Source organism: Euleptes europaea, unplaced genomic scaffold (genome assembly GCF_029931775.1).
Source record: "Euleptes europaea isolate rEulEur1 unplaced genomic scaffold, rEulEur1.hap1 H_5, whole genome shotgun sequence".
NCBI lineage: Eukaryota > Metazoa > Chordata > Lepidosauria > Squamata > Sphaerodactylidae > Euleptes > Euleptes europaea.
Window position 1 is genome coordinate 94006 of NW_026612053.1, and position 11310 is coordinate 105315.

Genomic DNA, 11310 nt, shown 5'->3' on the forward strand with positions numbered 1-11310 from the left:
TGGAATTAATTCTGCACATGTTCACAAAATACCATAATTATGTCAGAGACCGTGACAGTTGCCCTTTTCCCTGCATCGCTTTCATTCTTTTGCAAACATCCAGGGTCAGGTGCGGCCAACACACCCTCCAGAGCCAACTTGGGTGCATGACAAACCTCCTTGTTGAGGAAAAGGGGTTAACAGCACCCTAGGTTCGCCTCTTCTCTACTGCCCTCCAATACAGCCAATTAGCTAACAGGAAAGTTAGCATGTCCTCCCAGGCCTGAGTTCCTGGCCCTTATGAGAGAGACTCCCTGTCGTATGCCCATCCTATCCTGCCTCCTCTCAGCCAGCTGATATTGGCACACTAGGACTAAGGGCCATCCCAGCTGGCTGCTGTTCCTCCTTCATCCAGCCCTCCTAGGTCAGGTATGCTGCTGCCCTCTTGGGCAGGCCTGGCTTTGATGGGCCACATGAAGGGTAGACTGCCCTGCTGCATTGGCTGGTCGGGAGGGCCGAAATCTGAGGTATGGAGGCCATTGCTGAGCAGGCTCCTCCAGCTGGCCATCCCCCCTTGACCTCTGTAAGTATGGGGTTGCCGGGGCGACCCCTGGACACTTTTGTTCTCCACACACTTATTCCTTCTTTCTCTCTGGTTATTCTTCTACTTCTCTGTCCCATTTTTTTAGCTTTTATCTCACTCTCCTTTCTGTAGTCTGCATCCTTCCTAGTCTTCAGTCTGCTCCTCTAATGGTTTCCCCTCCCATTGTCTTCTTAGAGTTAGAGGTTAATTACAAGACACTCCACAGTAGAAAATGACCTCTTTAAAAAGTTATTTTGGGAGAGGGAAGCAAAAGTAAATCAACAGTTGCAGCTAGGTTCTTCCTTCACATGGTATTCATTCATGGTCAGTCATAGCATTGAGAACTTGGCATGGGAATCATGCCCATCAGGGAGTGACTCCGTACCCTCGGTGTGAGATGGAGATGCCGATCCCCACTGTAAATGTCATGTCTAGAATAGTCTGTGTTACTGAATTAAAAGTTAAAGATCAAGGACCCATACAGACCCATCCCCTGCCATCTTTTTCATAACAGCCCAAAAGGGAAGGCAAACCCACCCCCCAAAAAAGTAATTCCGGCAGTCAGCTCTCTGGATAAAACCAAATTATTACAAGAAGCTTGTCCACTTTGTTTCCATGCCAGACAGAGATGTGAGTTGGACAGCATTCCCTAGAAAACGGAGACACTCTCCTCTATTAAAATCACCTCTCCTGGGGAAAGGAAAATAAAAGGAAGTTGGTATCAAAACATACATCTACTTTTAGGTGTCAAGTTTAAAAATGATCTCTTGCTTAACTTGCAATAGCTTCAGTCTACTCCCTTCCTCTTCTACTACCTACCACAACCGGTTTAATCTGTATCAGAACTTCAAAAAGATAACACAACAAGAATGAGCTATCCAGCATTTGCCAGTGTTCACTTTTTTTTCAAACTATGGCTAGAATGCCCACATTTCTAGAAAGTAAATAGCCAGCTGACCACATGGCTGTCAGCAGAATAATCAGAGCCTTGCTAGATGGTATCTGTACACAGTCTATAAAAAAAAGTTATTTACTGATACTTTCTTTAAGAACAGTTTCCAAAATACAGTGTCTGATCAGAATACAAGGGATTTTAGCCTCTTGACTGCAATCTAGAGCACAATTTCAATGGAATTTGAATTCCAGCGAAATCAGTGTCTCTCTAAGTGCATGCTGGATTGCAGACAAAAGACATGGTTGAGTGGAATGCCTAAGTTCTATTAAATGGTACTTACATGCATAGTTCTGTATTAATTTCAAGGTCCCACAAGGACATTTTATGTTGTTGACAGTAATTGAACATGTTGACAGTAATGAGCGGATATTACCTTCTGTACACAGATGCAAATGGCCACCTGTCTCTGATGTGTATGCCTGCCTCCTTTAGGATCTTCATACCTATCTACTCTCAGACAGTACTTTCTTGGATTGTTAGCCACCTCTGGATTGAGGCTAATGTGCGCACAATTCTTAGTTACCTAACTAATTTAACACATTGAAACATATATTGCACAAGCTCTCTTGTTCTATTGCTGAAAGTGACACCAAAAAGGCAGTTCAAATCAAATCTTAAAAATCAGTTCACAGCAGGATGCTGTCAATTACCCTGGCATCATGAAATCAATTTATATCCTTCAATATTTTATATTAAACTCTATGGTAATTTCTGTTTCTGTGTAAAAATACCCAGGTGTCAGAACCACCACAGAGGAAAGTCAGACAGTGTGAACTTCCAAAACTAGAAAACAACAGGGTCACTACTGAATTCTGTAGATCTGCTCTACCCATTTATGCAGGACCTTCCAAGGATCCACACTGCAGGTACATGGACCAGGCTGCCTATGAAAAAAGCAAATCTGTGCAACATCATTCTGTTTCTAAATTTTCATGATTTTCAAAAATGGGTTTTAAATGACTTGGACTAAGTGTACATATGATGACATAAAGTGATTAGAGACAGCAACAGCAACTGGCCATTTCATGCCATCTGTATAGCTGTCATCATGCTGACTTTTGTTAATAGGTTGCATCTTTTTCACTGCCAAAATTCTGCTCAGCCACTCTTCTTTACTTCTACAGGTTGAGTATCGCTTTCCCAGACTTCTGATATCTGGACTGATCCAGAAACCGGATGTTTTGAACCAGCATACAGGCATTACTCACAGGCCCTTGGCGTAAATGAATTTCTTCTTTAGACTTGGGTCCCATCCCCAAGGTATCTCCTTATGTATACACAAAAATTCCAAAATATTCCAAAATACAAAAAGATACAAAATATGGCCCACTTCTGGTCCCAAGCAGTCCTGATAAGGGATACTCAACCTGTACAACTTTTTTTTCAGGGTACAAAGAATCCACAGGTATAAGAGTTTGTTGCAATGTCTGTGTATTCCTGAAATGTACTGTATGTGGTGCTACCCTTGAAAACACAGTCTGGAAGTAGGCATTTTACCATTGAGCCATGGCTCTTACCAACTGGAATTTCGTATAAAAGAGAGCCAGAGTGGTGTAGTGGTTAAGAGTGGCGGACTCTAATCTGGAATACTGGGTTTTGTTTCCCCACTTCTCCACATGAAGCCTGCTGGGTGACCTTGGGCCAGTCACAGTTCACAGCCCATGCGGAGGCAGGCAATGGCAAACCACCTCTGAATATCTCTTGCCCTACCGGGGGTTGCCATAAGTCTGCTGTAACTTGACAGCGCACGCGTGCACACGCACACATAATTACTTCAAGAATGTATCCAAGATGGGAAAGTACAGGTGTAACACACAAGAAAGGATAAATACCTGTTAATATGGGAATTTTACAAGGCTATCTACAGTTAGATTGTGGTCAAATGTTTCCAACTTTGAGTAGATCTGTTATAGTTTTCACAAGCAATGTTATTTAGTTATCAGAGGCTTTTTCCACATGAGGGTTCTCTAATTACTGAATGGTTATTTACCCATTATAATTTGGAAGTGGAATTATGGCTGTGCAGCTGCACCACACTTCCTATAGCGCTCTACGCCCCATTAAAATCCCACAATCATCATCATCACCACCTTTATTAGGCATTTACATCAGCATAAAATCCCACAATGCTTGCCCCCACACATTTGGATCCTAAACATCTCAGTGTCATTAGGTTTAACAAGACTGAGTTGTTTCCTCCTGCAGACCTGTGGTACTATAGTTAATCTCTTAACCAATTCTCCTAATCAATTTCAAGCTGTTTCTGTGTGTGTAACAGTATGGTTGTGCCCTGACCTGGATGGCCCAGGCTAGCCTGATGTCGTCAGATCTCAGAAGCTAAGCAGGGTCAGCCTTGGTTAGTATTTGGATGGGAGACCACCAAGGAATACCAGGGTTGCTATGCAGAGAAAGGCACTGGCAAACCACCTCTGTTAGTCTTTTGCCATGAAAACCCCAAAAGGGGTCGCCATAAGTCGGCTGCAACTTGACGGCACTTCACACACACACACCACAGTATGGTTAATATCAAGCAGCTTCAAAGAGCATCTTTAAAAAAGGAATAAAGTGATTCGGCAGTTATTTCAGACTGAAATTTACAAGCCAGTTCAAACAAGCAAAAACAACACAGGTTGCAATCTCCTACTCCTTAGGGCAATCAGACTTTTAGTTAAATACAATCCACTGATTTGTTCCAGAGGGAAAAACTCTAATGACTGAGCTTTTGATGAGCTTCTCCGATGCCTTTCCTAGCCTGCACTGCTGCTGCTCTTCTGCAAGTCACAATGATGAATAAGCAGCAGCAGCTCAATCTTCCCCCTCCCTCAGTCTAGGAGTCATACAAAACTGCCTTCTCCTCATCTCCTCTCCCAGAAGCTGACGGGGTGCCAGAGCTTGCTTTTCTGCCTCAAGGGAGAGAATGAGCATGAACAAGTGAGTGAGGAGAGGGAAGGCAGTCAGGCAAGGTCAGGGTTCCCATGATAGCATGGCCAAGGGTGAACCGCTAAGGCTGGCGTCATGGGCAGAATGATACCAATGCTAGATCAAGGAGGAGCAAAGAACACTGTCTTCCTCCAGAGGAGAAATGATCCACTTCGTATCTATCTACATGTTTCTGCTGCTGCTGCAGTTCCCAGGAGGAGGGGGAATGTTTTGATTTATTTCTTATTTTCTAAATGCATTTCAGCCCCCAGCATTGTTGCCCATAATAATTTTATCCATGTTTGTTAAAAACTGTTCATGGGAGTGGGATGGGGAAGTGCTGAAGGAAAATGCAGTTTCACAAACTGCCTTACTATTCTCCCACAGGGCTTGTGCTTTGCCAATTCATCCTGGCAGGCTGGTGTTGCAATTGCATTAAAAAAATAATTTAAAAACTGCCATAAACCACTAGAGTTCAACTATTTTGCAGCGAAAATAACTTAAGATTCTGCTTAACAACTGAGTGGACAAATGATACCAATTATCTCTCTATATTTTTTTATTCTCTCAATATTCTGTGTATATTTGTGTGTGTGTGTGTGTGTGTGTATATATATATATATATATATATATATATATATATATATATATATAATGTTTTTAAAATTCTGGAGAATAGGGTTAATATAGAAGCAAATGGGTACTGGGATACTATTATCATCAGGAGTAAGGCATATACTTCCCCATATAAAGAAAAGTCAAATAGTCCTCCATGAAAAGTTCCACAGGAGAGAAGAAATGAGTCATCATATGACTAAATAACTAACATCATATGACTAAATAATTAACTAACTAAATGCAGAAACAAGAGGCTAGGGACAAAGACAGTTTTCACAATGAGAAACCCTTTTGTGTTATTTTATTATATTCACAACAATTGGTAGTTTGGAATCAGAAGTAAGATACCCAGGTTTGCAGATGACAATGAATTACCCATTATGGTGAAACCCCAAGCAGACTGAGGCATGGTGTGGCATAATGGTTAGAGAGACTAGGACAACCAGGTTTGAATCCCTTACTCAACCATGAAAGCCTGCCAGGTGACCTTGGGCCCATCACAACCTATCAGCCTTACCTACCTTCATAGGTTGGTGTAAAGATTAAGCAGAGGAGGGGAAAACAATGTGAAAAACCACTTTCAGAACCTGATCAGGAAGAAAAGCGGGATATAAATAAAAAATACCCAAACTAAAAAATAACCAGACTGTGAAGAGTTTCAATATACTCTTTCCAAGTTGGATGATGAATGGGAAACTTGATGGCAAATTAGTCAATGTAAGTAAGCATAACGTTATATATACCAGGACAACCAATTATGCTGAACTAATTATTACTATACTCAGGATATAGTGGTGGTGAAAAAAAAGCAAATTCCATACTAGGAATGATTAAGAGTCTGAAAGTAAAACAACCAGTACACAATGCCTTTATAGAAGTCTGTGGTATGGCTAGGGTTGCCAACCTCCTGCTATTGCAACTGATCTCCAGCTGATAAGAGATCAGTTCACCTGGAGAAAATGGCCACTTTGGCCATTGGACTCTATGGCCTTGAAGTCCCTCCCCTCCCCAAACCCCTCCCTCCTCAGGCTCCACCCCCAAAATCTCCCGCCAGTGGAGAAGAGGGACCTGGCAACCCTAGGTATGGCTGTATCTATATAGTTCTGACTGCTGAATCTCAAAAAGGACTGGCAGCACAGGAAAAAGGCAACCAAAAATGAAGCACTGGAACATTTTCTCTATCAGGAAAGGCTAAAACTGTTGGGGCTTTTTAGTGCAGAAAAAAGGACTGGGGGCAGACAGGGAAATGTCATCTGAGTTATGGAAGCATATGAACGTGCTTGCCCAGGAGCACCCAAAATCCTGCCGAAGGCACAGCTACTATCCTTAGAAAAAGACAAAAGATAATGTTTGCAATCCTGGTTATCCTGCTACATTCCATATCCTTTGAGAGAAAGCATGGACAATTCCCTAAGGGCAAGTTTGCAATGAGGGTTTACCCACACTAATAAGCAGGTCTGCATGGGAGTTGCTTCAGGAAAGGAACTTGCTACACATTTACCTCCTCATGGATCTGCCACATTCCCTGAGTGAACACCCAGATCTACACGTATGCCTCAGAACCACAGCAGTACTGAACCTTGGGAAATGTTTACATTATATATAGAACATGGGCAATACCAATGTTAAAGATTAGAATCAAGACATGCAAAAGACAAGGGAGTAATTAGTAAGATCAAAGGGAAAAAATCTTTGCCAACTGATTGCTGGTGAGGTAGTCAAATAGTTGCAAGTATTTGCAACATGTAGTCACACGAGTGAAAGTGGGAAATGGTTTAATAATGACTTCAAGAGCACACAACAAGGATTTGTAGGTTATTTATACAGTGGTGCTATAAATGTACGGTATTTCACAGAGTTGAAATTTTTTACAGTTGAAATTGGACAGATTACTTCACTACTGATGACCACAAAAATGTAGAGCAAAAGAAAGCTGTGTAAGGGTAAAATGTTATCTTACCACCCCAATATCCAGAAAACTAAAAAAGAAAGAAAAATAACACTGTTTCATTCTCAGGTTCCATCTCTTTCTTAATATTAATTTTTTACAGCCTTTATTCTGGAAATAGATTTAAAAAGTTTTATTGGTGAAATGTCTGGGAAGACAAAGGTATAATTTACAAGGGACAGAATATATAATTAGACGTTTTTCTAGCACATAACCAAGAGCTAGCATGAGCTTTGATTTTTCTTTGTGTGCCATAACAACAGCAATTCTAAAATGATGATATTAAGATTTAATAATGACAAAAAAAGGCAAACTCTGTGATTGACTACAATGGAGAAAACCTATTATTGTCCCACGGCTTTGCAGATTCAAAAGGCAGCTTGATTCCCTATAGGGTCAAACACTTTGATGTGGCAAAAATAACTATACCTCTTCCTACGCAAGTTCTATAAGGATCCCAGCTGGCCTTCTCATCCTGCTATTAGGGCTGTCGATTCAGTTCCACTCGAACCGCAAAACCGCCGAACTTCACCTGTTTCGGCGGTTTTGCGGTTTAGATGGAACCGAACCGTAAAATGGCGGGAAACCACAGTCCCAAACTCGGCAAGTTCGGGGGACCGTGGAAAAAATTCGGCAGGTTCGGGATCCGCCAAACCCGCCTTTTCCCACCTTCGCCTTCCCTTCCCCCCCCCCAATCTCCCGGGCGATCCTGGCACAGGATCTGTCCCCCCCCAGCGCACCTTCACGGGGCTTCCCTGAAGGTGTGTGGGGGGCCTTTAAACAGATGTGTCTCTCCCAGCCGGGAGGCACACATCTGTTCCACCCCCCGGGGGGGCCCTTTAAACAGATGTGTGCCTCCCAGCCTGGAGGCGCAGATCTGTTCCACCCCCACCCACCCCACGCACCTTCAGGGGGCTTCCCTGAAGGCGCGCGGGGGGGCCTTTAAACAGATCTGCACCTTCCAGCTGGAAGGCGCAGATCTGTTTAAAGAGCCCCCCCCCGCACGCCTTCATGGAAGCCCCGTGAAGGCCCGCGGGGGGGGGGATTTTCCCCCGAACTCTGGATCTTGCCAGAATTTCGGGATCCAAAGAGGGGGGGGAGTTCGGACTTCGGCACGGCCCGAATTTAAAAGGGCCGAATTTTGCCAAAGCCGAACTGTACCGAATTTTTTTTTCAACAGCCCTACCTGCTATATCAGATGTAACTAATATGCACATGCTGATTTGCTTATTTGCACTTCAGATGATTATCTCATATTTAGTTATGAACCGATCAGTTAGCTAGATATAACCACATGATTATAAAGATCAGATTTAGAGAAAGATAAAATTGATATTTTTCTATGATCATGCATTCCTGTGACAAGCAAATCAGATTTCTCTGGCTGGAAGTCTCAGAAGAAGAATAGGTGAGATCTCTGAGTGAGACTTCTTGGATAACTTGGGTTTTTGATAATTCCTAAAAGCAGTGAAACAAAAGCTGAAATTTTATTTGCTTTTAAAAACTATTACTTGCTATAATATGATTAAGCAATATTAGGAACTTTGATAACTTTAGCATTTATCTTCACAGAAACTTTTCATGCCTGTATTTCTTTTCTTTCTTGCTTAATAAAGAGAATATTTTCTTTTCTCAATAAAAGTTTCTACAGGTGTTCTGTCTGGTATGCTGTTTAATAGTTCAGAGAACTGAACTCTACCCCCTAATGTTTTGTATTAGCAGAGTTAAAGTTTGTAAATCACCTTTTATTGATAAATCCTGGAGAACTCTGCTGCTATACAGTTTTCCACAGGCAAAACCTTTAAAATTGTTTAGTATATGTCCTCTAGTAGGATGCAACAGGGAATCTTTTGTTACAACTCCACAATTAATGAATCCCCCCCCCTCGTGTAAAATAATCATACTGGGAATTTATATAGTTTCTTACAGTCCCATCTTAAATATCCTTTGAAATCCAGAGGCTCAGAAGAGTGCAATTCTCTTTAGAATGGCACCATTAGACAAACAACAACAACAACAACAAAACCTTCAAACCTATTTACTCAGCAATCCTAACCAACATTCTGTAAGGTATAGTATTATCGCCGTTTTGTGAATTCAGGAGCAGGTGCAATGAAACAGAGAGAGAAAGCTGCTGGCATAAGGACACCTGGTGAGTTTATGGCTGGTTCACTCAGGAACTGCCCAGCTTACTGATTGCTTTTATAAGCCAATCTTTGACATGTTCATAAGTGCATAGGACTGTAGTATTACCATCATACTTCACTGATGCCTGAAGGAGAGCCCCTGCTCACTGCTCTGGTGTAGGGATTAGAGTGCAGTTTAAGGACCAAGGGGATGCAGGTTTAAATCCCCACTCATTTATGAAACTCACTGGATAACTGTGGACCAGCCATTCACTCTAGCCTACAGAGTAACGGGGTTGATGAGATGATAAAATAGAGGAGGCTAGAAGAGCAGAGTTTGCCCTGAGCTCCTTGCAGGAATAGCATACTAATAACATAATAGAGCATGTGAGGACTGCTTGTGTCTGCTCCATGGAAAGGAGGAATCCATGAAGCACATGCTCAAAAGCTCCTGAAGATTGCTTCACATACTCTGAAGCTGAGCCAGAATATTAAAGCTATGCTCTGGGGCTAAACCTCTCCCTGGCTCAGAGTTCTGTCCCCTGTCCAAACAGCTGTGTGCACCCCAGCCTCAGATGTCAGCAGCCAGACTTCGAGGCCTTTCTATCATGCCCAACATGACGCTTAGGGCTGTTTAGCTTGGAAAGAAGGCGGCTGAGGGGAGACATGATAGAGGTCTATAAAATTATGCATGGTTTGGAGAGAGTGGACAGGGAGAGGTTTTTCTCCCTCTCCCATAATACTAGAACACGGGGTCACCTGCTTAAGCTGGAGGGTGAGAAATTCAAAACAGATAAAAGGAAGTATTTTTTCACACAATGCATAGTTAAACTGTGGAACTCCCTGCCCCAGGATGTGGTGATGGCGGCCAGCTTGGAGGGCTTTAAGAGGGGAGTGGACATATTCATGGAGGAGAGGGGTATTCATGGCTATTAGTTAGAATGGATACTGGTCATGCTGCATACCTGTTCTCTCTAGTATCAGAGGAGCATGCCTATTATTTTGGGTGCTGTGAAACACAGGCAGGATGGTGCTGCTGCACTCGTCTTGTTTGTGGCTTCCTAGAGGCACCTGGGTGGCCGCTGTGTGAACAGACTGCTGGGCTTGATGGGCCTTGGTCCGATCCAGCAGGGCCTTTCTTACGTTATGTTAACAGCACCCTCCCCCTTGTTGCTGTTGGATGCTTTACAACTAGGCAGGTGAAGAGTTCTGAAGAATTCAAAAAATTGCTTGTTACTTTGTGACATTGTGTGTGTGTGTGTGTGGGGGGGAGGATTCTCATCAAACCGTCACTCCCAGCAGCAACTTCTGGCGGTTTGGGGTTCATTATGAAACCCCACCACATATTTCAAGGAAAGGAAGAAAAAAAAGGACGTCCGCGGTGACAACTCCTCAAGGGCGGGTTTACCGCCATCCGTTTCTCTGGCGTCGATTGTACACGCCTTGCCTTCCCCGCTCCACGGCGCCACCGAGACCCCTCGCCGGCCAGGGATCCATTGCTCAGGCCTAGCCCGCTCTCGAGCCGCTCTGCCTGCACGGCGTGTCTGCCTGCACGTTCGCCTTGGCAACACGTGACGCCACCTGCGCCTCGCGCACGGGCTCGTGCCCGTCTCCTGGAGGGGCGGGGGAGAAAGCGAGTGACGGCCAGGCGAGCCCTGTTCCCCGACTGACCTTGTGCGTCTCCGCCGCTGGTGAGCACTGCCAGAGCCAGGCCGGTGCCGGCCATGCGCAGCTTCTCCAGGTCCAGCGCTTCCGAGCCCAGTCCGGTTCCCGCCATTGCGCCGGCCGTGCTGGAAGCTCAAGGGCCCCGATCGAATGACAGACGCCAGGCGCGCCGACAGCAGACCCCGAACCCCGGCCCCTTGCAGCCACGCCCCCTGCCGCCACGCCGCTGGCTCCGCCCACAAGGGGGCGGGGCTACCTGGCTGACGCAGCCGCTCCGAGGCTTCCGTGACCTTATGGCCCCTCACAATATTCTAGCATCTGCAATCTTAGGAGCATTTATTTAGAGGTAAACGACACAGAACTCAGTAGGGCTTGAAATTACCTATTACCTTTCCCCCCCCCCCATTAATAGGTAGATATACAGAGGGGAAAAATAGGGAAAGGGAAAATAATATTAGTTACATATCATTTTGTTGGTATCCAACAATCTCTACCCCTCTTTATAATACCGTCTTCC

The 11310-nt window shown here is 44.1% G+C and overlaps 1 protein-coding gene across 1 annotated transcript in view; it reads right to left on the bottom strand.

Annotated features, from left to right (window-relative positions):
- LOC130493035 (ATP-dependent 6-phosphofructokinase, liver type-like) overlaps positions 1–10905 on the bottom strand; it is a 47352-nt gene extending 36447 nt beyond the window's left edge. The window contains exon 1 of the mRNA XM_056866809.1: positions 10800–10905. Coding sequence (XP_056722787.1) covers positions 10800–10905 — 106 coding nt within the window. The remainder of the gene's footprint in view (positions 1–10799) is intronic.
- Positions 10906–11310: the final 405 nt, after the last annotated feature.